Source organism: Penicillium taxi (genome assembly GCF_028828555.1).
Source record: "Penicillium taxi strain IBT 34144 chromosome Unknown utg000004l_segment0_segment0, whole genome shotgun sequence".
Lineage (NCBI taxonomy): Eukaryota > Fungi > Ascomycota > Eurotiomycetes > Eurotiales > Aspergillaceae > Penicillium > Penicillium taxi.
The window spans coordinates 6,418,857-6,444,346 of record NW_026643206.1 but is presented as its reverse complement, the minus strand read 5'-3'; the positions used below and the strand labels follow the sequence as shown (position 1 = coordinate 6,444,346).

The window sequence follows — 25,490 nt, the reverse complement described above, 5'->3', positions numbered from 1 at the left end:
AGAATCTAGAACCCTGGAGATGGATTGCTCCATAGTTTGCGTTCTCCACAAAAATGGGTTGAGAGATTCGTTGCTGGATCTTGCCCCGTTCGTGGGGAACTTCTTCCTCTTCCTCTTTATTTTCTTTTCTTTTTTTCTTTTCCTCCCCAACACTGAAGCAACGGGGAATCGTCTATACATTCCAATTTGAATCACTCGTGCTAAATTAACAAGATATGACAATAATCGATCTTCAGAAAGATCTCTCAGGGCTCTTCTCCCAGCAAGTGCGTGCTACTCCAGATGCCGTCGCCTTGGAAGATGACACAATCACCTATACATATGGCGAGTTAGACACCAAGACCAATGCTCTTGCCCAACGTCTCTTGAGCTTCGGCGTTGAAACAGATCGGTTGGTGGGTGTGCTTCTGCCCCGAAGCGCTAAGTACGTGATCGCATGCTTGGCTGCCCTTCGTGCGGGAGGTGCATTTCTCGTACTGGAAACTGCATATCCGCCCGATTTGCTGGCCGATGTCATTGATGACAGCAAGCCGGCTGTTATAATCACTTGTAAAAGCGAAGCCGTCAAGATCAAGGCTGATGTTCCGCTTCTCATCCTTGATGAAATAAACGAGGCTAGCGAAATTGACGTAGACTTGCCTGTACTAGATGAAAATGACCTGGAAAAGCTCGCTTTTGTGTCCTACTCTTCAGGAACTACTGGCAAACCGAAAGGAATTGCCAACCCGCACCGGGCCGCAGTCAACTCTTATAACCTGAGATTTGAGATCCAGGATGTGAAGCCAGGCGATCGTGTGGCCTGTAATGTCTTTTTCATCTGGGAGATTCTCCGCCCATTGATCCGCGGTGCGACTGTCGTTGCCGTGCCCGACGATGTGAGCTATGATCCAGCTGCTCTTGTCGAGCTCCTTGCTGCTAAGCGTATCACCGAGACTCTTATGACACCGACGCTGCTGGCTACTATCCTTTCCCGTCATGCCCAGATCGGCTCTCGTCTTCCGGACCTGCGAACTCTGTGGTTTAACGGCGAGGTGGTGACTACTGATCTTGTCCGCCGGGCGATCAAGGCCCTTCCAAATACTCGTCTGCTCAACTGCTATAGTACGTGTGAAGCACACGAGATAGCGTGTGGTGACCTTCGAGACATATTTGACGAGAAAGCAACATATTCTGCGGTCGGGTTGCCTCTATATCCAAAGCTGACTTACATTTTGGACGAGGAAGGTAAGGCGGTGAAAGACGGTGAGAGTGGAGAGCTGTTTGTCGGTGGGCCTCAGCTTGCTAGAGGCTACCTGAATCTACCAGAGACAACTGCAAAAACCTTCATTCCAGATCCCTTTAACCCAGTATCTGGTGCTCTTATGAACAAAACCGGCGACCGGGCCCGTCGACTTCCGTCTGGAGTTCTAGAAATTACGGGCCGCGTTGGCGCAATGATCAAACTGCGAGGATACTCAGTCGTGCCCGCCAAGGTTGAAAACGACATCATCAAGCTCCTCGCTGTGAGTACTTGCGTGGTAATTCCTCATGGTGAAGGTTTAGAACGCCAATTGGTTGCATACATTGTACGTGACAAGGATCATTCCCAAGATCGTCTGGAGGTCGAGATCAATGAGGCTGGAAACAGTCCCGGTGCACGACGTGTACTGTCCTCGGTACTTGCCCATTATATGATTCCGGCCGTCTGGGTTGAGCTGGATGAGCTGCCAACCAATGATGTATCTGGAAAGGTTGATCTCAAACGTCTTCCTCCGCCCCATGCACCTAAACAGACCAATGGAATCGGGACCGTGCGTGATTCCGTCTCCATCGACGATATAGTCGCCCTTTGGGCGGTTGTCTTGAAGACTTCGAAAACACTCATCACGCCAACCGACAACTTTTTTGACCTTGGAGGCCACTCGTTGTCGTTAGCGGATCTATCTTCGAGGCTTTCAAAGCATTTTGGTTTCCGCGTGCCTATCGCGCGCCTTGCGGAGGTTCCTACCTTGAAGGGGCATCTCGAGGTAGTCCGCGACGTGCGTGACGGACACACTGCAGCCGTACAGGCAGATCTGCCCGCTATCCTTCGCGCAGATTCTGCTCTTGGTGATGACTTCCAACCCTCCAATTTGAGGTTGTGCCCTGTCGACAAAGCCGAAAATATTCTCCTGACTGGTGTGACTGGCTTTTTGGGTCCCTTCTTGCTCCATGACCTGCTTGAAAGCACTTCAGCTAAGATCATCTGTCTCGTGCGATTCAACAACCCCGATGAGGAGGATACACCGGCAGGTGGAGCGAGAATTCGTCGCAACCTGCTTGAATTGGGATTGTGGAATGACTCCATCATGGAGCGAGTCGAGATCCTCTCTGGCAATCTGTCCAGGACTCGATTTGGCCTTTCACCGGAATCATATGATCACCTTGCTTCACGCGTCCAGGTCATTGTTCACGCCGCTGCGGCTGTGAATCTTGTGTATCCATACGCTGCGTTGCGAAGTGCCAACGTTGGTGGAACCCGGGAAATTCTCCGCCTTGCATTGCACGCTGGGGCGACTGTCCAATACGTTTCCACAAATGGAGTTTTGCCTCCATCTGAAGGAAAGGGCTGGGATGAGGATAAGTTCCTGACAATTGACGAGGTCCCTGAGAAGCTGCTTGATGGATATGGCCAAACTAAGTGGGTTGCGGAGCAACTTGTTCTCGAGGCTGGTCGTCGTGGACTTCCAGTGAAGATTCATCGAGCCGGTACAATCAGTAGCCATAGCGCAACAGGTGCTTGCAACCCTTGGGATCTCTTAACGGCACTCATAGTCGAGTCGATTCAGATCGGCTATGCCCCTGACGTGAGTGGCTGGCGAGCAGAGATGACCCCGGTCGACTTCACTAGCAAGGCTATCGTTTACCTTGCCAACCGCGCCGACATAGATCAAACCGTCTTCCACCTCGGTGATCCGAATCCAGTCAATATCAGATCTGTCTTTGACGATCTTCGAGTACTTGGTTACCCCACTGAGCGGATTAACTGGGATGATTGGGTTGCGCTTTGGACCGAGAAGAGAGGTTCCCTCCGAGGTGGTGAAGGAGCATTTACAATCGACATTCTCCGCAGCGGAATGCCTTCCATTGATTTCCTCGAGGGAATTGTAGTGCTCGATAATGCGAAGACCAGGCCCTTCCGCATCGCGGTGGAGAGACCTAAGGTTGATAGCATATTGCTAGAGACTTACACTCGCCACTGGTTTGCGAGAGGATGGCTTTCCCACCCTCCAACTCGAAACCTTGCTCTAGGCGGCTCCGCACAGCCCGCAAGAAGGGGACCACTCAGTGGAAAAGTGGCAGTAATCACAGGCGCCTCATCAGGTATCGGTGCCGCCGTTGCAGTCGCACTAGCCAAAGAAGGCTGCCACGTCGCTCTCGGTGCGCGACGCGTCGAAGCGCTCGAAGCCGTAAAGCGAAAGATGGTCGTCCGAGAAGGGAAAGTGCTAGTCAAGTCAACCGACGTGACATCAAAAACCCAGGTCGAAGATCTCATCCGTGCGGCACGCGATCGACTCGGCCCAGTCGATATCCTAGTCTCCTGCGCTGGCGTGATGTACTTCACAATGATGGCAAACAACCACACAGAAGACTGGGAGCGAACAGTAGACGTGAACTGTAAAGGCCTCCTAAACTGTCTCTCATCAACAGTGCCAAACATGCTCTCCCAAGGCCGCGGCCACATAGTCGCCATCTCCTCGGACGCAGGCCGAAAGGTCTTCCCAGGTCTAGGTGTGTACTCGGCCAGCAAATTCTTCGTCGAAGCAACGCTTCAAGCGCTCCGTCTCGAGACTGCTGGAACCGGGTTGCGGGTGACGAGTGTTCAGCCTGGTAACACCGCCACAGAACTCTTGGGCATGTCTACTGATGCTGAAGCTATCAAGAAATACGGCGAACCTACTGGTGCTAAGATTCTTGATCCGGAGGATGTTGCTAATTCTATTGTTTATGCTCTGCGTCAGCCGGAGCATGTTTCTGTCAACGAGGTTCTTATTGAGCCTAGAGATGAGCCTATCTAGGTGGGTTTTCTGTAGAATTCGATTAGTGAACCCTAGATTTTAGAATTTTCCCATATCCCAAGCAGCCCTTGGAGCCTTTCATGTCAAAACAAGAATCAAAAGATGGTAAAATTTAAAGAAAAAGAGAAATAATATCTTATGATGAAGACAAAATCTGGCAAGGTTATCAAATTGTTCTTTAAAATAGTCCGAAAAATGCCTCATCTTGCAACAACCCCTGGGACCAAGCAACACACCGCACAGGTGCGGTAGTTCACACTAAGTACCTATGGTCTTGTATATATCTTATCTGTGTTCAATCCTCTTTCATCTTCCTCGGTATCTCCTTGCCAGCAGCCTGCGTAATTATCAACACCGAAGCAGCGGAAGCAATTGAGCCAAAGAAGGCCAACATAGAGCTCCAACCTGTATTCACAAACGGGTAAATGATAATGGAGAGAACCGAAAAGGCTACGCCCAAGGTGAATGATATCCACATAGTATTGTAAGCCGGGGAAAACCATGACTTTTTCAGCAAAGGAAAGACCATGGTCAGATTTCCCAACACAGACATGATACTACTCTGGATCAGATACCAGAAATCTGCATCTTGAATTGAGCCAGGTGTGCTGGATGTCATTGAGATTGAGAATGCTTTGTATCCTGGGACAATGGCTGCGGTGAGGAATAGGAGAATTAAGGATATGAGAATAACCATTTCCTAAACCGTAGACCAGAACATAAGCTAATGTTCTCATTAGAGAGCCTTTTGGACGATACACTCACTTTTTCTTTTCCCATTGTTCCAGAGGTTCCCTCGTCGGAGATCTCCGCTGCAGAGGTAGATTCAGGAGGATTCAGATTCTGGAGCGAGGAAGTGACCAGCTCATCCATTTCCAATAGAAGAGGAGGGTCGTTCAGGTTCTATACAGTATCCAAAACGGCGATTCTCGCATCGATTCCCTCGATAATTGGGGCTAGATCTCCGGGGGAATCTTTCGACTGCGTGTGAATGTCTTCAAGGAGTTGGCGGTAACCAGTTTTGATTTCCCTCTTCAAGCTCTCCAGAACCTTGAGAACGACATCACCACTCAGAGATCTGGAATTATTGCGCCACTGTAAAAAGATGTCGAGCATGAGCTCCCAGTATGGTACTTCAAATGCATCCTGTAGATATTCAAAAATTTCCTGATCTCGCCGATGTGTACCGTTGAAATTTGGCAATTCGCCATTGTGACCGTTCCACGTCTTAGTAACATCTTCGCAAAACTCACCAAGATCCCCGAGATAGAGTGGTCCGGAATGTTCTAAGCTTGAAGAATTGGAATTTTGTCTTCTTGCAAGGCCCTGTCGGATATATTTGAGGCGTTCTTTAACATGGGCGCGGTCAAATGTTGGCACAACGGACTGAAAATAAGCTGCGAAGCCACGATCGAGAAAACTAAACCGACCTGCTAAGTATACCATACTCTTCTTGATAGCTTGGCTTTTCACATCGGCATATGGCTCATAGCAGCTGCGGTTACTGATACTTTGTTGTTTCTACCCTCGTCAGAGAAAGCGGTGAATTTGAAGTAGATTAACACGGCTCACTCTTCTCTTTTGTTGCAAGTGAGATTTCTTCGAAAGTGTAGCTCGAATAAAATCGGACGAAATTTGGTTATTCCGATATGCTAGAGTTCCAAAAAGTGATTCGTTACGAAAGTCGAAATTGATTGTGCCTCCATTAGCGATGTTCAACTGTTGACCACCTGCAGCGTTATTGTTGACCAATCTAAATCAGATGATTAGATTTATTGTCACCATTGCTATCATTAGTATGAGGTCGATTACCCTCCGATATTGTTTAACTTTGGCCTGGTCCCATCGTCCTGGCCCTGTACGCCGTCAATGCCGGTTACTCTATATCAGCATGTTAATAGGATTATTCCCGAGGTCGTTAATAATTCTGGACTCCTCACATGTAGCTGCTGAAACTGGGTGATTCCACAATCACATCGAAGTTCTCCACTTGGTTCTCTTTGATGGTTGTCATCGGTTTAATTGTATGGTCGATTTAGATGGTCAACTTGGCATGCAGTAATTTATAGCAAAAAGAATATTCTGGCACCCAGGGGTCAGAGATATATATGATAGCACTCAGACTATGCCCGGGGCTGACAAGCTGAGGTGGCAGTGCCTCTGCTGATCCTAAGTTGATTAGGCAGCTAGGCAACGAATAGCATAAGCGCCATGGCGCATTGCGAGACACGGCGCTTATATTTGAGCAGTCGACAAAAATGTTACAGGAATAAATTCAACTTGATAGATACTATTTGGCCTTGGAGTGCTATTCACTCAAGATGAGAACAAAAGAAGGGCTAGTGCAGAGCAATTTAAAATTCCATTCGACAAATACAAACTATCTACTAAGTAGCCTTATTGCTGTAAATAATTTACATCGAAATCGTTCGATCTGGAAACTCGAAGCTGATTTTTGATCTGTGATTGACTATTATCTGTTCGGTCTGGCCATTCTATATTCGTGGCACCGCTCAGTAAACTCTAAGGCCGGAAACCCGTCTGCGTTGGCAGTCTGTTCATCTTCGATTTGGTCCAGCTTTGGGTTCCAAGAATCTAAGTCCAGGAGAACTTGAAGCTTGGTGTTTGCGGGCTCATTTTAAGGGTCCACACCAGTACGGCAGTTCATAGTGATAGCACTGATAGGCAGAACAACTCGCGGCCTGGAATAGGTAGACGATTATGAGACTCCAATTTTGATCATGTTGTAGCCTAGTAGGTACTATCAAATAACAAATCCTGTTGCTCCCAAAAAAAAAAAAAAAAAAAAAAAAAAAATCAATAAATGTTCGCGACAACTCGGACTCGTACGCATGACCATGGTGAACTCCAGTTTTGACAAAAGCGGCAACTACTTCATTTTGGCCTGTTAACAAAAAAAAATGTTAGCTTTTCTTTGATTGAGCGTGTCATCCTTATATGCAGGGGCCATGCTAATCTTCTCTGTAGATCTTATCTGTTTGGCAGTTACGGAAGGTTGGCCCAAACATGGGTTTATATACCCCAATTGAGATACTGCCAACCTTTACCGGGCTCTAATATTTTTATAGGTTGTTCCAATCGATATATGGTCTATATGGATATTTATTGTACATCCAGTCCGTTACAATTGATATTTAAAGGATTTCTTCAAGGCTTAGTAACTAATAAATATATAAATATTTATCGGGTAGTCTTCAACTCCATATTGAGTGACTATATAACATCTGCCGATCGGTTCTCCGACACGCCTTCCCATCGATTTCTACCACTTTCAGTGTTTAGTTTTCCGCAATATCGGGAGATATCATCATCGTAAGCAAGAGGGTCCACAACCCCATGAATACTTTCACAGCAGTCAGTCCTAGGTACCCCAAGGGTCCCCTAGGATTCATCTGCAACTTGTAGTGGGTTTCCTAACCTAGGCCTTATCAGTTATCTTAGCAAGATTTTATGCTGTTCCAGAGGGAATCTCATTTCCAGAGTCCTGTCCCTTTGTACGCTATTACAATTGTTATTTTTTAAGGAGTCATATATCCTGGAATTATAATTCTGACTCCTGGAACTATACTATAGATTATACCTTGGTATAGCTGGATAGTCCAGGGGGGGGGGGGGTACATTATTACAGTATCGATTACAGTATCGATGCGAGTTCGAACGCCTCTCGACTCAGAAACACCTTGACGAATCCCCGCACTTGAGATCTCAGGAGCCAAGAGTACCCTTGGGAGAGACCCACAGAAGCACCCAAGATGCCAACGGCCCCAGATCTATAGTGAGGCACGGCTCACTGAGGAGTCGTAAATGGAACGTTAGTGATTTGGAGCGGTTCGGAGAATCGTAGATATAAATATAAATACCCATTTTGACCATCCTTGGAAATCATTCAAAGATTGATACATCTGTACCCTGTACACTTCCTGGGTGACTCAGCTACCTTCGTACCATCGTAACTACTCCTCTTCATCATTTGCTGTCGAATGTTTGCGAAAAGTCTGCTGACTTCTCATAGACAGCGCACTCATGGGTATAATCATGATGGGTAACCTTAATAGGACTTAGATATCCTCATCGTCATGATATATTAGATCCGTCTAATGTGCGGGGTAAATGAAGTGATTCTAGAAGCTTACATTCTAAGATAAGAATTGATAGACCAATCAAACTATGTAATTGCCTCTTGAACAGGAGACTAGGATGAACGACTACTTTAGTGAAACCCATGTAGAAAGAGAAGGGACTAGCGTGTTACATTTTATTAAGTTACCCAGCTCACTTAATCATTGCTGAATGTCACCTGATAATACTGAGCAAAAGCAACCTAACTTGACATCGCATAACTTCATATAATCACGCCATTTATCTTAACAAAACACGATAGAATAAGGTTCGGCCAGGTTAAGTTTACATTCCAAGCACGCAAGGGTTCATCTTTCATACAAGAGGCTATTCTTACTCCAGATGTACTCCATTGCTAGAATTGACCTCGTCAATCATTTTCGAGAAGGACGTCATCATGCCTCAGTCCAAATCTGCAGAGCCAGAGACTGAGTCTACAATCACGGAGGCTCCGAGCGCAATTACCCTCTCAAATGGGGAACCAGATGACTCCTACAAAGCTAAGGCGAATGTGCTGAACCAGGCGATCCAGGAGATTGGCATGGGTCGGTATCAATGGCAACTATTTGTGGTGATTGGATTTGGCTGGGCGAGCGACAATCTATGGCCGATCGTCACGTCATTAATTCTCCCACCCGTCGCGTATGAATTCAAAGTATCCAAAAAACCTCTGTTCACTCTTGCGCAAAATATCGGACTCCTGGTGGGTGCGGTGTTATGGGGCTTCGGATGTGATGTTTACGGTCGCAAGTGGGCATTCAACTTGACTATCGGCGTCACTGCGGTCTTTGGCTTGATCGCAGCCGGATCGCCCAATTTCGGTGCTGCGTGTACATTCGCAGCGCTGTGGTCTGTCGGAGTTGGAGGTAATTTGCCTGTTGATTCAGCCATTTTCCTCGAGTTTCTACCCGGGTCGCATCAATATCTCCTTACGGTTTTGTCGATTGATTGGGCGTTGGCACAAGTACTAGCTACCTTGGTTGCATGGCCGTTGCTGGGAGACTTCACCTGTTCCTCCGCAGACGGGTGTACGAAGTCGAACAACATGGGCTGGCGCTATTACCTCATTGCCATGGGTGGACTGGCCATGCTCATGTTCCTCACTCGATTTATCTTTTTCACCATTTACGAGTCGCCCAAGTATCTCATGGGGAAAGGCCAAAACGAGCAGGCAGTGAAAGTTGTACATGAAGTGGCTAGACGGAATGGAAAGACCTCAACGCTATCGCAAAGTGATCTCGACGATCTCGATCGAGGCCAACCGCAAGCGCTTGGAGCAACTACTATTGTTCAACGGCGACTCGAGAAGCTCAAATTTGAGCATATTCGCGCTCTATTTGCTACTCCCAAGCAAGCACTGTCTACCAGCCTCATCATCTTCGTATGGGCGTTTATAGGCTTAGGCTACCCATTGTACAACGCCTTTCTTCCCTACATCCAAGAACAACGAGGTGCCGAATTCGGTGACGGATCAACATACCTCACTTACCGCAACTCGCTCATTATTGCGGTCATGGGGGTCCCAGGCTGTCTTCTCGGAGGGCTGCTTGTAGAGTTACCCAAGTTTGGGAGAAAGGGTGCTTTATCCGTTTCAACTGCGCTGACTGGTGTGTTCCTCCTATGTTCAACAACAGCAGTTACATCCAACGCACTTCTTGGATGGAACTGTGCTTTCAGCTTCATGAGTAGTCTCATGTACGCCGTCCTGTACGCGTATACTCCAGAAATCTTCCTGACCAAAGACCGTGGAACGGGAAATGCGCTGACAGCCACTGCCAATCGGGTGTTTGGCATCATGGCGCCAATCGTCGCCATGTATGCTAATCTCCAGACTTCGGCACCCGTATATGTGAGTGGGGCTCTGTTCATCGCAGCTGGTCTTCTGGTCATTTTGATACCTTATGAGTCGCGAGGGAAGGCGAGTCTTTGATTTGTCCATGCATGTAATAAATGACTTGAGCCAGGGTGACCTAGGTGCAAGTAGATCACAATGATCATTACATCCTTCTCATTTGACAACTTCGGAATGAACGAATAGATTTCTCCAGTTCATCAAGTCAAGATCTGCCACGCGAATATGACATCACATCATGCGCCACTTGAAATTTCCGATCGCGAAAAAAATCAAATAGATTGAACGAACATTTTAATATAAAAAGGTTCAGATAATGCACACGCCACTTCCTTTCACTCGATTCACATGTATTGTTGGTAGTTCCAAGGCCTAAACCGGGGCTTGTCAACCAATCAACTACTTTGTACCACATCTAACAAGCAAGTCTTGTGGAGATAACTACGTCAGATTAACTCTTATAGGAATGTACCAAGGTATGATTCCTGTCAGCGATTTTCGTAGCTTTTTATTCGATATTCTCCGTGTAATTCATATAAAAGTGGCTTGGAAGACTGCATTATATCATGGGTTAGATCCTGCTTTCGTCATAATGAGGTTGTAGCAATAGATATTTAAGTATGTTCCTTCCAATCCTCGAGTCTCAACAAGTCCTTCAAACTCACAAAACCCTGAGATCATACCAGAATCCACATTCATCAATAAACCTTGTAAACCCACAACTCAACATGTCCGGTCAAAACAGTAAGTCCATTTGACCAGCCCTATATTCAATATCTCATTCCATTCTAAACAGACGGTCTCCTCGGTGGCTTAGGCGACACCCTAGGCAAGACAGTCGGTGGCGTCACCAACACACTAGGTGGTACAATTGGTGGCCTCGGCAGCACTGTTGGTAATGCCACTCAAGGTCTCGGACAGACTGTATCTGGCACAACTGAAGGTCTTGGTAATACTACGAAGAGTGCTGGAGATGGTTTGCAAAATGGGATTCAGAGTGTGGGTGGGCAGAAGCAGACTGCTGACAACCCGCTTGGACTTAGCAGGTAGTTTAGCATGATTTGAGGGACTTCCGAACCAATTTTCAAAGTCCAAAATGTCATGAAGTAATGTCTTTGAAACTTGCAAGGTTTCAAGACGAACGATCTCTCATTATATATCTATGATCCAAGACTGCCTTGAAAAATTCCTCTCTGACCTTTTTGCTCCTATATCCCTCTATACTCAAATATCCTACGTAGTAAGTGAGTTAATCTTAGTACCTAAGCATACCAGTGCAAGAGCCCTGATGTAATAGCTCTATTTCACACAGGAAAGCAAGTAAGTGCCAAGGTGAATTTTCATGATGTTTGTATATGCTTCAAACCATGCGTTCCATGTCGTAAGTTAAGTTTTATGGTAGTGGAGCTCAACCAAGACAATTCATTCTGGCACAACCAATAAATATGAAAGAATATCAAGCAGGATTCGGGGAAGTGGAGTAATAATTAAGTTCATCTTATAAACTCGGTTGAACCTATTCAATGTTTGTTTCAAATGATGGAAATGAGCTCCAACTATCCAGATTGCACAAAACCTTCAACCTTTAAACAGTTCCAAGGTTCTGACGTATTTAGCACGTCAGCTTTGCAAAATATCTACGTATATGCATATAGGAGTCACCTAGACAATTACTTTAGTCAAACAATTGGAAATCAATAGATTTTCTGAAAGTGTGGCTCTTGGTAATCATAAGAGACACACATCCATCCATCAGGGCATACAACCTTATCTTCAACTGCAGATGCATCATTGCTTCTCTTGAGCTCTCTATGATAGCTGTCATTAGTTTATCTAGGCACTAAAAGTCATTTCATCTTGTTGGATAACTCTCAAATTGACGTACGCGGCTTTAATGCTGTCCACGAAATGATCATTACCCCTTTAGTTGTTTCATATATTACATCGTAATACGTAGTTGCTACCGACATTCAAAGATAGCGCTGGAGATGTTACCTACTCTAGTATATACTTAGGGCTACGAAAGTTTACTCCCTTGGCTAGTTACAGCTACGACTGGGCCTCTTATAAAGAGTCAAAAGCCATATTAATTTCAGTCAGTTGATCTAATACTTAGGTACCTACCTAATTAGCTATACTCTTTATTACTGAAAAAATCGAATTGAATCTACTGATGATGTCTATTGTAAATGAGTCACTCCAAGCGGCATATTGTTATTTTCCTCCAAAGTCCATTATAGCTTCTTCTCCATAGTTACTTCGGTAGGTAAATCCAGCACCTTATGGCTTGGGTACTGCCTAGTTAAGGGTATTTTCCATAATTTAGTTGTAGAAGATATTCAAAATTTTAATTTTGGACTTCAATTGACTTCGTTTGTGATGATTAGGTCTTCTTGTGGTTGTCCTCACCTCCACTACCGTGAGGACATCTGGCAATTTGGTGGAAACTCAACATTACCACATTAAAACTATTTCAAAGAAAAAATTCAACAGAGCAACTATTATCGGTCTATTTTGAATAAGAATAAATAACATATAAAGTTTATAGTAGAGTGGCAGCTCAGTTAAGACCCAACCCCGGACTTTCCCCTCACGTGATGTGGAGACACTGTTTTTTGGATTTTTTATTTTTTATTTTTTATTTTAATATTTTTTCCTTTTGTCCATCGAGATCCCCAGTCCAGAATCATCCACTTTGACCCCGATCTTCCATTTCTGTGTCCCTTCACCCCTCCAGGGCACAGTTTGGTACAACTAGATCTCTCCAGCCTACTGCTTGAGCACTGGTGATTCTCATTCCCCCCTGAATCACCCTTTCGTGTGCGCCTGGTGATTTTCTCTAACTGCGCTGACTGGTCGCTGTCGGCCTCCGTAGCCGCTAATCCTCTTTGGGATATTGTTGCCTTGTAGCCTGACTGCCTTGCTGCCTTAGAAGCCGGTTCTGACTCTCGGGCCGCTTGGAACAACAAAACACGCGGCGCGACCTGAACAGTCAGACATCGCTGCTATTTGTCGCGCAATCGCTGCTCGTATCCTGACTGGTGTTTTTACATTGCGGTATTTTTTCGTCTGGGTACAACTGTGAGACTCGTGCAATAACAGTGGTCGCATGTGTCGCGTGTTCAAAGGTTGATCTTAAATTTTAAAGCTCGCGGCCGCTCACGGCTAATTTTTAAGAATTCATCATTGAAGATGATGGGATACGGGGGTCAACCCTTCAGCCCCCAGCAGCAACAGCAGCAGCAGCAGCAACAACAACAACAGCAGCAGCAGCAGCAGCAGCAACAACATCACCAACATCAACAGCAGCAACAGCAGCATCACCAACCTCAGCATGTATCGTCGCAGCCTCAGCATTCCTTGGGGCGCCAACATATGCCCTCACCCTTACTAGGTGCTACACAAAATCTGCCACAACATGGCAGCCCATTCCTCGGTAATAAACCGTCCTATCGCCCGCAGTCCCAGCAAAGCTATACCTCGGCGCAATCTCCCGACTTGCGCTCGATGGCTCCGACTTCGTCAGGCCCATTGGCAGGATACCCCGCCGCTAGCTATCCTGCACAGTTCGCGGGACACTTCGCACCCCAGGGCTCCCCGGATTTGATGGCTAGGAATGATCCCATGGGTATGCAAAACTTGCAGAGGCCATTCAACCCTATTGCTCATATGCGCCCACAACCGGGAATAAGTCCAACAGGAATGCCTCATCCTCACGGGTTGAATGTGCCATCGCCACAGCAGTCACTAAACAGGCTACCTCACTCGGGCTTGCATCAGCGGGATAATCATCCATCTGCCAGCCCATCTATGGCCAGTCCTTCCATGTTTGCAATTAATCAGCAGCGGCCATCGCTATCTCAACCTCAGTCACCCCAACAGACCCAGCAGACCCAGCAGACCCAGCAGCAATTACATCACCAACGTCAACAGCAATTCCAACAGCATCAACAGCAGAGTCTTCAACAGCAGAGACTCGAGCAGCAGCAGCAGCAGCAGCAACAACATCAACAGCGTATAGAGAAGCAGCGTCTTGAGCAACAAAGACTTGAGCAGCAACGTCTTGAACAGCAAAGACTTGAGCAACAGAAGCTGGAGCAGCAGCAAAAACAAAAGCTTGAGCAACAAAAGCTAGAGCAGCAAAAGCAGCAGCAGCAGCAACAGCAGAAAAATTTAGAGCAAAGAATGAAGGCTCAGGTTCAGGCGCAGGAGCAGAGACTAAAATTGCAGGCTCAGGCTCAGGCTCAGGCTCAGGCTCAGGCTCAGGCTCAAGCTCAAGCTCAAGCTCAAGCTCAAGCTCAAGCCCAAGCCCAGGCTCAAGCACAGGCTCAAGCTCATGCACAAGCCCAAGCCCAAGCCCAGTCTCAGGCTCAGAATTCCTTCCAACAACAGTCTCCTTTTGCACAGCATGCCCAGCCTCCTTTCCACCATTATCAACCGCCGGTGCAGAGCCAGTTTTCCCAGCAGCAGCCGCAGCCGCAGCAGTTCCCTCATAACCCACAACAAGCTCAATTTTCTCAGCCACAGCAGGTAGCTCAGTTCCAACATTATCAACCACCGTCCCAGTCCCAGTCGGGAATAGAGCAACCTGGACGGCCAGCTGTGACACATACTGGGCCTACCCCTGTGAACTCTATGACTCAGATGAAGCATGAGAATTCTAGCCCCGTTCCGAAGAAGAGTTCCAAGCCTCGCGCTTCCTCTACTGCAACCTTCCAGGTTTCTCAACCTCAGTCTCAGGCTCAGGCTCAACCTCAGGTTCTGGCTCAAGCTCAAGCTCAAGCCCATCAGAATCTTACTTCTGCTGCTCCAGCTGCTACTACTGTTACTCCTGTTCAGCCAAATGGACAAATTCAGGCCGGCACTGTAGTCCCAGGTGACCCAGCCAACCCAGCGCTGCCACGCCGTAAACGTGGCCGACCACGGAAGGAGGAGGTTGCTGCCAGAGCTGCTGCTGCCGCTGCCCAGGCAGCTGCTTCTGGGCAGCCCCTACCACCCGGTCAAACATCGTTTACGCCGAATATTATCGCACAGACTCCCATAATTGGTTCTGATGGACAGCCACTACCAATGAAACGCAAACGTGGTCGTCCGCGTAAGGCTGACCAAATTGCTTGGGCGGCTGCAACTGGTCAACCATTACCACCACCAAAGCCCAGGAAGAAGCCATCGACAATGAAACCACCTAAACCGGGCACAGGTCGGCCTCGTGGTCGGCCTCGTAAAGCTGATGTTGCTGCAGCTGCTGCAGCTGCTGCCGGCGCCGCTGGTGGTGATCAGAACCAGGAAAATATCAAACCCCAAGATGAATCTATCAATGCGGCTCACAAACGCGCAGCCCCCATCAAGGAAGAAGATTCTATGAAGCGAGCTCGACCTATGCCACCATACGAACACCAGGGGCATATGCCTATGCAAACTCATTCTCTGCCTCAACCAGGTCAGATGCAACAGCAACCTCAACCGCATCATTTCCCCCCTCAGAGTCAGCTTATGTCTCCGCAGCTGGGACAACACCATATTGGAATGCAGCAAACTCAACGAGTGGCACCGAACCAATCGATGCCTCCCCAGCCCAGTCAGCCTATGTCGATGCCACCGCACATGCAAATGCACCAGCATCAGCAGTCGCCCGTTCCTACTTCGCGGCCTCTATCTGGTCAACAGTTTATGCAAATGTCTGTAATGTCGCACTCGCAGTCGCCGCAGTCCATCCACGGACATTCTACTCCCCAAGCCCAGCCTCAGCCCCAAGCACGGGCGCAAGCTCAACAGCAAAGCAGGGCTCCACCTCCTCCTGCTCCGCAACATCAGCACCAGCACACCTTCCAGGTCAAGCTGCAGATGCAGCCAACTTAAGTTGGTCCATCGACCTGGCTGAAACGTTTTACGCCTCCGTGTTTTAATTCCAACATTATGTCTTTATAACGTCTTTTTTCCCCCGCGATCCCCAATCCCATTATCATTATCATTGAAAACTAAATTTACCCTGCATTGATTCCCCCAAAGCTCCGTCCTCACCCGCGTTTCGTTGTTGAAATCACCTTTTTTATGGTTGCATTTTTATTATGATATTATTGCCTGTTCATTACACTATTGTCTTCTTGACTTATTTTGGGCGTTCCTCGTGCCAATGTTGGCTTTATGTTTGGTATGGACATTCCTGCTTGATTTTGAACGGTTCAATTAGCTGGGTCGGTCTGTGTCGATTGTGATTTTGCGGATGAGATACATAAATAATGCTGTAGTACATACTTAATTTGATCATGATTGATTGATAAATATTCCAGGGTTCAGGCAGCATACATAGGTAGATCGATATTCAATTACACTGCGGGACCTGGGCATGTCATCCATTTGTTTGAATGCCTCGACCATCGCAAGGCCTCAAAATGCATCACCCTCCAAATTAATTAAATCTTCCATATCCATCCTGCTTGTCCCCTCCGCATCAGCGGGCAATGTCTTCGCACTCGGCCAGTCATGCATATCAACCTTCAGCGCCAGCCCAATCTTCCTCGCAAAGCCATCACAGAGTATGAACGCCCGTCTGGACGCAGTATCCACGAAAGCCATGCTATGAATCCAGCACAAGGCCTTTTTTGTCTGCTCGATAGCCACATTCAAGTCTGTTGCCTGCAATAAAGGCGAATACTGCGGTTTCACATCTGACGGCTCGACTGGCTCATTAGAATTGACATCCTTTGATAGGGATGAAAAGCGAGATAGACCCAATAAAAGGGCCGTTGTGGCTTGCATTATGAAATGCAACACACTCCATGACGGCGTGGTACGCGCCAGCCAAGGCAGGTCTATATTTTCTGGCAAGATAGAGATAAGCGCACACGCAGCTTGAAGACCGCGTGTTGCCATTTCAGCTTTTAGTTTGGCGCTGGTACTCATTTCATTCTTTAATTGAATTTTTGGTGGATGCGGGTATGTCAGACACGGCCTGCAGAGAAGGATTCTGGAAGAGTAGTATGTCATAGCTAGACAGACACGCTCACGAGCGAAAGGGAGCGAGTCATCGTCCAGCTGAGAGTGGTTCACCTGCCAGGGTCCAGCATTTGAAATGGTGAATTCGTAGCTGGGTGGTAATTTGGCAAGCCAGCGATCCATCTGTACACTGTATTTTTGGATGCGGTATTCGAATTTACTAGATCCATCACGAACACCCTCAATACTGTAGACTTTATTCAGGACAGCTTGGGAGATGAGAGAGATGTCGACCATGTAATAGAAGAAGAGAGATGGACATGGTTGACAGGCAGCTGTCCAATTTTCGTCGGACTGAGTGGCTGGCTGGAAGAGTGTTGGACATAGGAGTGGCGATCCTTCGATTAACTTGTGGACCATAGGTTGCGCGAAGGTTTCTTCTTCTGCTGGGACTGGGAGGGATATGGCGCAAATGTTCTGACCTACGCATGATGAACGACCGAGAATTGAGGTGAGTTGATGTTCTAGCGAGTATATTGCCCACCAGAGTCGACATCTTGCTTCTTTTGATGCGTCGTGGATTCGACTGTCTGTCAGACGAAGATTAATGCCGAGTGATAACGCAGAGCGTAGAGCCATGCTGGAGAATTTGGAGGCCCTGTTCATGTGTCAGATGTATGCATATTTTTGTCTAATCCTCTGTAATGAAGTTGAAGCAAACCTGTTGACTTGACCTAAACAAAGCAGATAAACAGCAACCAAAAACTCCAGTTGAATCTGCTGCAGATCGGTATGTTCAAAAAGAACGCTCTCCTGCAAGCTCAGTATGCGAGCTCGAGTCAAAAATACCCGATCATCATCGTACTTTTCCTGGTGATCAGGGTTCGTCAACCGACAGTGATGACAGCCAATAGCAAAGATGATGTTGAGAATCGCCAGCCATTTCTGATGAGGTTGCCTTGGCGTTCCATTAAGAAAGTTCTCGTACTGAGCTGTGAAAGCTGAACACCGAATGGCCTGATAGATCGGATGAACAAACTTCATGTACGCATTGAAGTACTCGTCAGCTATATTTCGCGGTGGGATAATTAATGGATCGATATTGTCAATCAGAGGGATATTCAGATCATCTAAGTGGTAATTCATCATCGCCATAGACACTCCCCGTTGATGTTGGGATTTATGTCCAGAAGGAACATCAAACCGAACACCCCACTGCGTATGCTTGGATACCAATGGCTGCTCACTATGTTGTTGATTGTTACTCTTTGCAATATCATCATCAAGTCGTTGCATCCACGTCACTTCAGAGCTCTTGCCAAAATACCCGGCGGCACGATTGCTTTCGTCTCGATTCAAATCTTCCTCCACCACATCGACATCCTCCAGGGAACCAACAGACTCTCCAGAATCCGAGTCGTTCGCCTCATCGTGGGGACTGGGATTATTCGTCTTTTGAGACTAAAGGCGAAAATCTACGTGTTAGAAGTCGCTGTCCAAAGCCCAACGGCCGCACCCTAAGTTAATCGAAACATACCTTCAGCGCTTTTCTGATGCGCCGCGCTGTAGAAGCATCGGCTTCGCCTTCAAGATCACGAAGTAGAACTTCGTAGCGTTCCACTTGCTGCGATAGGTGGACCAGTTGCTTCTCGGTGCGAATTCGTTTGATATCTTCATATGAACATTCCTTGTTGAAGTATGCGCATTGTCCACAGCTTGGCGTGGCACCATCACACTTTATCTTGCGCTGGCGACATGGTTCACAAGCTCGCGCCGAGCGTCGTCGTCCTTGAGATGGCTTTGATGCAGGCCCGCGGGGAATTGCGACTTTGTTACGGGGCGGTTCGAAATTTTCAATGCGACTCGGTACAGGGACCATAGGGTAGGGCTGTAGAAATGGCCTTGCGCCTGTCTCTGGAAAAAAGGGATACTGGGGTTGTTGTTGTTGTTGTTGTTGTTGTTGTTGTTGGTGTTGGTGCTGGTGTTGGTGTTGATACCCATTGCCTTGCAACGGCACGGATGGCCAATGTTGGCCCGAAGAAGAGTTGGAATCGGAAGGCGTAAAGCCTAAACTTGGTGATTTACGAGGACTAGACATGATCACTGCGTAATTTGATAGGGATTATAGAGATTGACATCAATACAGTCTAAGGCCACCAGAATATACGATGTGAGTAAATCAGGGTGTCACAATGAGTCTAATTGTAAAGGAGAAGGGTCTAGTGGGGGGGCAATTTACTCAATCATAGCAGTATGCGATCATAGGTAAATTCAAGATTATCCAGAAAAGATGGAACTAAATTTGACTCGCCAATGCTTTAGATGTGGATGAATTCTTTAGATCCCGATAGGACCCATGACGTCAGCTATTGCCATACCTCGATTAGAGGTGCGGTTATACAACAGCGGTCTAGCCACTTGTAATCATCCGATCGTCTGCCCTTTAACCTGTTTAACAGAATCAAAAAGAATAAAAGAAAAAGAAAAGCTCATTTCACTCAGCTCAAACGCTAGGACGATATCTCTCCATGACAATATAATCCTTACCCAAGCTCAAACTCTCATAACGGTCCAACATATCAGACAGACCAAGCCCGGGGTATTCCTGGATATTGCCGCTCTGACCACCGCCGATCCCATGGTATTTGGCATCCTGGTTGAGCTTCTCAAGACCCTCAGCATACTCATCAAATCGGCAATGCCCAATAGCAAAAACATCCTCGTCGAAAAGATCCTTTAGTGGTTCGGGTATTGACTGTAGATCTCGGATTCTTTTTCCTTGGGCCTTGGCTCGCACAGACTGACGAAATATGTGAAACAGATTTCGCCCCAACGCAGAGCGACTAGCCACAATTGAGAACGCGCTAGCGAGAGATAAGAAGTCTCGGTCGAGTATATCAAACGACTCCTGCTCCAGCATTGAGAACAGCGCCAGATTGATAGCGTACATGGCGAAGTGATGTGCGCGACTTACTCCATACTCACGTCGATGTAATCTTGCTAGTGCAGCGATACCACGTGCAGCATCTTGCGTCACTTCCAAAGCGTTATACTTTGAATCATGTCTCTGCGGTGGGCTCTGACTTTGGCTTTGGCTCTGACTCTGGGGCGTTTGGAAAGACTGACCATCTGAGATGCAACTAAATAGATTGATCGTCAAGGCGTGTGCCCTCATTCTGTATACACATATTAGTCCATGTCGATCCGATCCTGAAAGTAATTTTATTGTTTGAGTCAGGCAACGCAAAGACATGAATCTCTCTCACTTCAATAAAATGATATATGGAGGCGAGTGACCGTCCGGATTTAACTCCACCGGCAACTGATCATGCCATCGCTGCAACCGCTCATACATCTCGTCTCGACTATGACGGCAAGGTCCAAAAGTACTGCAGTCATTAGTAAACATACTACGTGATATATCACGTGCAATATTAGACAGGTTGCAGGCCTCGTCGAAGTATAGACTCAGATACGCCGGTCGTGAATCCCGATGAGTAGGATATGGACTCCACACTGACTGGTCATCAAAGCTACTTTGGTCAACACGAGGACAATTGACTTGATCAATCAGACACGGCCTGAGAAAGCCAGTGTGTACGATTCTGGCATTGACATGTAAGTTAACGGTCGTTCAACTTATGCAAGCTCAGGCCCGATTACGTACGTGTCAACGTTGAATAGGCCCCAAGCCGTTCTTCTCCATGAGGCATCCATATCTGGTGAGAGGTCTGTCGTCATTCTTGGCCCTTTATTGCCTACTAGACCAAGAGCTTCGCCCATTCTGATTGCAACATGAAGCATGGTATATCCCAAGTCATCACTGCGTGACAAAGCGTATCTAATTGACTTAGCATGGAGTTACCTCGTATCGACGTTGGGACTGTATTCAATTACCTTTCGTACATGAGAAGCGATGCCTGTAAAGAAGCCAGACTAGGCTCAGAGGATTCCTCCTCCCTCAATCTCTCTGCTTCAGCCAAGAAATCACATCCCTTGGACGAGATATCACCTGGAACGACATATGCCTCGGAAAACTCCGAAAAATACTACAAGGGATGAGCAATGATCAAAAAAATATGGAAATAGATCCATAGATGGATAAAAGCAACTTACACAAGCATTGCTCAACAAAGCATTGACCAAAAGAGGCGTACAAAACTGCGAATCAAGATCAGCACTCTGCATCTCCCTCAAAAAAACATCCTTCTCAACAAAAGAGTTAAACGGATAATCCCAAACAAAATAAAGCGAAACAAGATGCGAAACAAGATCACAATCATCAGTAACATTAGTCCAAGGCTTAGCAGGAACATTCACAGGAGCAACATCACAAAGGTAATGGATATCCATAACCTTCCGTCGAAAGGTAGGGCTAGAATCCTCAACACTGATCAAGTCGCGCATATCCTCGAACTTCTCAACTGCCTTTTTAGAGAGTTCATCGTTAGGGTTGAGGGTTGAGAGCGTTTTGTTGATGTGGGTGCGGATCTCTTCTGGTGGTGCATTGCGTCGGATTATGTCTAGCAGGTCTCGGGCTTGGGGCTCGTTTGCAATGCGGACTAGTTTGAACAGATCTTGCATTAAGTTTCGGTGATAGACCAGTTCATTGGCGGTGCGTTTGGCTGCTACGCGGCGCCGTTGGTCGAGGGATTCGTCGAAGATGCAGACGCGGTGGAAGGTACAGCAGTTGTCGCATGGTGGCGTGCCAGAGCACTGAGTGTATTGAGTATGATTACGAATAAAGGATATATTGGAATGATAGATCGCTTACTTTCCGTTTGGACTTCTTACAGGCTAAACATGCTGTCGATACCCTCTTCTTCCACGAGACAGAAGATTCAGCTGAATCGAGACTGTGCTTCGAATTTGGAGAGTGGTCTATTGTATACCGCCGGTCACTCATTATGTCTGCGGTATGATATAAGAAAAATTCATTCAGATTGACAATGCAAGAAAATAAGTCGTTATTAACAGCAGCCACGCCTCTTGTGGCGGCGGCGATGGCGATGGCCTGGCCGACGATGATGTCAATTCCGATGCCGACGGCGACGGCGACCATTTCAATTGAGGCAGTGCAGCTGAATGGAGAAGAGAAGAGAAGATATATACAGATGGACAACGAGTCTATTCTCATTGGGCTTGCATACTTGGGGAGGTAATGCCACATCCTAGATGTCCATATTTGAGGCATCCATTGCAACAGAAGCTACTATTAACAATACTACAATTACGGATACAAACAATCTTGGAGGAGTATAGAGTATTGATCACGGTATACTAGAGCCTCGACAATTCTCGATTTAGCATCACGAGGTCCCTGAATGTCTAGAACCGCCAATGACGACAATGACGACCCTTGATGTCAGATCGGACGAGAGATCCGCCTATCCCAGGTTTTCCCAGTATAGATGACAGGAGGTTCAAACTACCACTTCAATTGTCACTTGAGCAGCATTGTGGCTAGTTTCGAAGTTATTTCCAGGTCTTTTGATTGGAATCGGCGACTCCGTCTATACTGTTCACGATATCGCCCTTCTTCCTCTTCCATATCGGACCAGACTGGATTCCCGGAGGTAACATCACGCGCTTGGATCATTCAAGGCGTCGTCTACTGGATATCATTTGGGAGTTCATAAAAAGATACATTGACTCGGATAGCCTAGGGCAATAATGAAGCTTGACAGATGAAAAAGACCGCGAATTTCCTGCAGCCAGAAACAGAAAGAAGAAAAGAAGACACACGCTGAATTATTGTAACGTAATACAAGCACATCTTTGCGTACTCCAAGGAATTCCGTAGCCAATAGTGCACCTCCCTGAACCAAAGGCACCTGTCATAATCCTCCTATACGCATAGGGGAAGGTGCGGTGTAGACGACATATTAACGCTCTAATGCTCCAGGATTCTCAGACTACCCTGCACAACGCAGTTCTCCAGGACGGATCCAGGGGGGATATCAATGGTGCTGCCTTCGGTAGCAACAATGATGACTGTGCCCTTCAGGGTAACGTTGCGGCCAAGGTTGACGGCACCAGTGATAGTGAGGTGGTCCAGCTCGACAATACGCGGGATGCTGGAAACACGCTTCTGGAAGTCAGAGACCTTCTTGAAGTCAGAGCCGAGCTTGATGACGGGTACACCACCGAAGCGGTTGGGGTCCATGACGAGCTGTCCGTGCTCTAGACGGTAGAGATCAGACTTGACAACCAAGAGGTCAGAGCAGGTCTTGACGGGCAAGAAGCGGCGACGGGGCACGTTGACACCGTGGGCGTTCTTGAAATGACGGATGGCGGCACCGACGGCAGTCTCCAGCTGGTAGATGGCCTGGTCAGCCTCACCCTTCTTGTCGGCGGGAATGGACTTCTCGTTAGCGATGATCTCCATCTCCAACTCGTTATCCTCGACAACACGCTTGATGGCGCGGACGTTCATCCAAATGTTGTTGGTGTTGAAATACTTGAACTTCTTGATGGACTTGAACTCGTTAACGTGCTCCTTGGGCACCTGAGCAATCTCGAGCAGGCGGACCTTGCCATCGTAATCGATGATGGTACCACCCTTGACATCGGCCTTGGTCTTGTCAGTCAACTCCATGATGTACTCAGCCTGGGAGTCAACCATGTGCTGCAGGATGCGGAGATCCACAACGGCGCCCAGGTTGTCGGCGTTGGACAGGAAAATGTACTCGATGCCGCGGTCAATCAGCTTGTCAAGAGTACCAGAGTTGTATAGAGACTCGAAAACGTCACCGTGTCCGGGAGGGTACCAGTCCTGCAGGGGAGCATCGAAGCTCTTGGGAGCGGGAAGGAGGGAGTCCTTGATGATACGGGGGTAACGGGACTGGTTGAAGGTGATGATGTCGACGTTATGGCCCTCATACTTCTTAATAATAGACTGGGTGTCCTGGTCGGTGTTGAAGGAGTTCATGAGAACGAAGGGAACGTTGACATTGAAGGTACGGTTGAGGTGCTCGATCTGGCGGACAGACAGATCCAAGAAGGACATTCCCTCGCGAACCTCAATGACAGACTTGGGACCGACGCAACCCATGGAAGTACCGAGACCACCGTTGAGCTTGACAACAGCTAGCTTGTTGAGGAACTCCATGGAGGCCTCAGCGCCGAGTTCGTCATAACCGACCACCTGCGAGGGCTGGGGAGGAGCAATGCGGTCCCAGTTGACAGCGTTGCCCTTGGCCTTGTCGTTGAGGAAACGGCGGAAGAGGGCGAAGAAGTTGTCTGTCTCAGCTTCGAAGCGCTTCTTATCGGGGCCTTCTGGGACGGAGTCACCGAGGGCGTTCAGTGCATTGCGCATCTGGGAGGCAGCGACACTAGTGGAAGCATTCTCAAATGCCTGGTTGGAGAGACACCTGGTCAGCCGATGAGTTCCCCAAACCATGATTCAGATAGGAAGAAGAAGAATGTATATAGAGGTAGAAAAGGATAGCCAAGTGATCAGACTTGGATGTGAGGGGAATAGAAATGAAGGATGGAGCATGGAGGGGGGCATTTCCAAGGGCAAAATACGAATTGGCCAAGACCAAAAAATGGTCGGGTCGAAAGCTCTCAAGGAAGGAGCGAGCTCCAAAACAATCAATAGGCAAGCACAGCACTTTACCCCGCGAATAAAAGCCAAAAACGTACCATGTGAGACTGGGACTTTCCATGGTGCTTTCCCTGGAAGCCAGAGGCATCGGTAGAAGGAGCGAGATGGGTAGGGAGTCCTCCGGCCATGATTATGATGGGAAGGTCAGGTCAAAAGAAGAATTCTGGTTCAAGAGCAAAAAGTATCATTAGTTTCCTGATTGAAAAGAAAAGAACAAAAGGGAAAAAAAGACAAGAAAGAGAAACGTGGCTAATTGTAATGAGAAGGAGGGGTTGATTTGCCACGGGTCGATCAACGACGTAAGAGGGGATATACAGGATACGTACAATCAAATTGACTTGTTCAATGCTGTAGCATTGAAGGGTATTAAGGAGATGACGGTGAATGTAGAAAAAAGAAAGGGAGGGTGGGGAGAGTAACGTGATATTTAACTATCTTATAATTTTGTAATTAAGAACTACATACCTTATGTAACCAATTAACCCTGGGCTCCTCCAGGATCTCCACCGCGGTACTCCGTATTCCCTCCACACCTACTTCGTAAGGTATCAAATCCTCCTTACTTCCTGACTTTTCCGATATCCAGCCACTTGACCACGTGTGACAGTTCAGTTCAATGTTGATACCTAGTAAACATTGGAATGATAACAGTTGTACTCCGTCTACCATGCCATCAACTCCAGACCCTTGTCAACAAAAAGGGGGGTTCCAGAATAACCAAGGAAATAAACGCCCCTTTTATTTACACAATACTCCGTACTCAGCTCACGGCCCCACTGGGTTATCCCGAGCATATTGTTATACACGAGGAGGATGTATCCTATGCATCATAAGCCTCTTACATACTGGCGTTAATGGCGGTAGAAGATAGTCTAGATGTATACCCGAACTACCTCAATTATCCACCTGAACACAC

At 47.3% G+C, this 25,490-nt stretch overlaps 10 protein-coding genes across 10 annotated transcripts; 4 read left to right on the top strand and 6 right to left on the bottom strand.

Annotated features, from left to right (window-relative positions):
- Nucleotides 1-215: 215 nt before the first annotated feature.
- N7495_007305 (hybrid NRPS/PKS enzyme) lies at nucleotides 216-4,037 on the top strand (the record flags this gene model as incomplete). The annotated part of the gene is made up of 1 exon (XM_057209956.1): nucleotides 216-4,037. The coding sequence occupies one exon, from the start codon at nucleotides 216-218 to the stop codon at nucleotides 4,035-4,037; it is 3,822 nt and encodes a 1,273-aa protein (XP_057063730.1).
- A 295-nt stretch (nucleotides 4,038-4,332) lies between these two features.
- N7495_007304 (uncharacterized protein) lies at nucleotides 4,333-4,910 on the bottom strand (the record flags this gene model as incomplete). Its single annotated transcript, XM_057209955.1, has 2 exons — nucleotides 4,333-4,737; nucleotides 4,803-4,910. The coding sequence occupies 2 exons, from the start codon at nucleotides 4,908-4,910 to the stop codon at nucleotides 4,333-4,335; spliced, it is 513 nt and encodes a 170-aa protein (XP_057063729.1).
- Nucleotides 4,911-4,940: 30 nt separating this feature from the next.
- Nucleotides 4,941-5,483, bottom strand: N7495_007303 (uncharacterized protein; the record flags this gene model as incomplete). Its single annotated transcript, XM_057209954.1, has 1 exon — nucleotides 4,941-5,483. One exon carries the CDS (start codon nucleotides 5,481-5,483, stop codon nucleotides 4,941-4,943), a length of 543 nt encoding a protein of 180 aa, XP_057063728.1.
- A 3,091-nt stretch (nucleotides 5,484-8,574) lies between these two features.
- Nucleotides 8,575-10,107, top strand: N7495_007302 (putative sugar transporter; the record flags this gene model as incomplete). The annotated part of the gene is made up of 1 exon (XM_057209953.1): nucleotides 8,575-10,107. One exon carries the CDS (start codon nucleotides 8,575-8,577, stop codon nucleotides 10,105-10,107), a length of 1,533 nt encoding a protein of 510 aa, XP_057063727.1.
- A 650-nt stretch (nucleotides 10,108-10,757) lies between these two features.
- On the top strand, nucleotides 10,758-11,079 carry N7495_007301 (uncharacterized protein; the record flags this gene model as incomplete). Its single annotated transcript, XM_057209952.1, has 2 exons — nucleotides 10,758-10,773; nucleotides 10,826-11,079. 2 exons carry the CDS (start codon nucleotides 10,758-10,760, stop codon nucleotides 11,077-11,079), a joined length of 270 nt encoding a protein of 89 aa, XP_057063726.1.
- A 2,142-nt stretch (nucleotides 11,080-13,221) lies between these two features.
- On the top strand, nucleotides 13,222-15,888 carry N7495_007300 (uncharacterized protein; the record flags this gene model as incomplete). The annotated part of the gene is made up of 1 exon (XM_057209951.1): nucleotides 13,222-15,888. One exon carries the CDS (start codon nucleotides 13,222-13,224, stop codon nucleotides 15,886-15,888), a length of 2,667 nt encoding a protein of 888 aa, XP_057063725.1.
- Nucleotides 15,889-16,416: 528 nt separating this feature from the next.
- N7495_007299 (uncharacterized protein) lies at nucleotides 16,417-18,844 on the bottom strand (the record flags this gene model as incomplete). The annotated part of the gene is made up of 3 exons (XM_057209950.1): nucleotides 16,417-17,623; nucleotides 17,687-18,426; nucleotides 18,503-18,844. The coding sequence occupies 3 exons, from the start codon at nucleotides 18,842-18,844 to the stop codon at nucleotides 16,417-16,419; spliced, it is 2,289 nt and encodes a 762-aa protein (XP_057063724.1).
- A 624-nt stretch (nucleotides 18,845-19,468) lies between these two features.
- On the bottom strand, nucleotides 19,469-19,915 carry N7495_007298 (uncharacterized protein; the record flags this gene model as incomplete). Its single annotated transcript, XM_057209949.1, has 1 exon — nucleotides 19,469-19,915. One exon carries the CDS (start codon nucleotides 19,913-19,915, stop codon nucleotides 19,469-19,471), a length of 447 nt encoding a protein of 148 aa, XP_057063723.1.
- A 689-nt stretch (nucleotides 19,916-20,604) lies between these two features.
- Nucleotides 20,605-21,871, bottom strand: N7495_007297 (Zn(II)2Cys6 transcription factor; the record flags this gene model as incomplete). The annotated part of the gene is made up of 4 exons (XM_057209948.1): nucleotides 20,605-20,806; nucleotides 20,863-21,014; nucleotides 21,082-21,681; nucleotides 21,740-21,871. The coding sequence occupies 4 exons, from the start codon at nucleotides 21,869-21,871 to the stop codon at nucleotides 20,605-20,607; spliced, it is 1,086 nt and encodes a 361-aa protein (XP_057063722.1).
- Nucleotides 21,872-22,858: 987 nt separating this feature from the next.
- Nucleotides 22,859-24,702, bottom strand: ugp1 (UTP glucose-1-phosphate uridylyltransferase; the record flags this gene model as incomplete). The annotated part of the gene is made up of 2 exons (XM_057209947.1): nucleotides 22,859-24,322; nucleotides 24,613-24,702. 2 exons carry the CDS (start codon nucleotides 24,700-24,702, stop codon nucleotides 22,859-22,861), a joined length of 1,554 nt encoding a protein of 517 aa, XP_057063721.1.
- Between the last annotated feature and the right edge of the window lie 788 nt (nucleotides 24,703-25,490).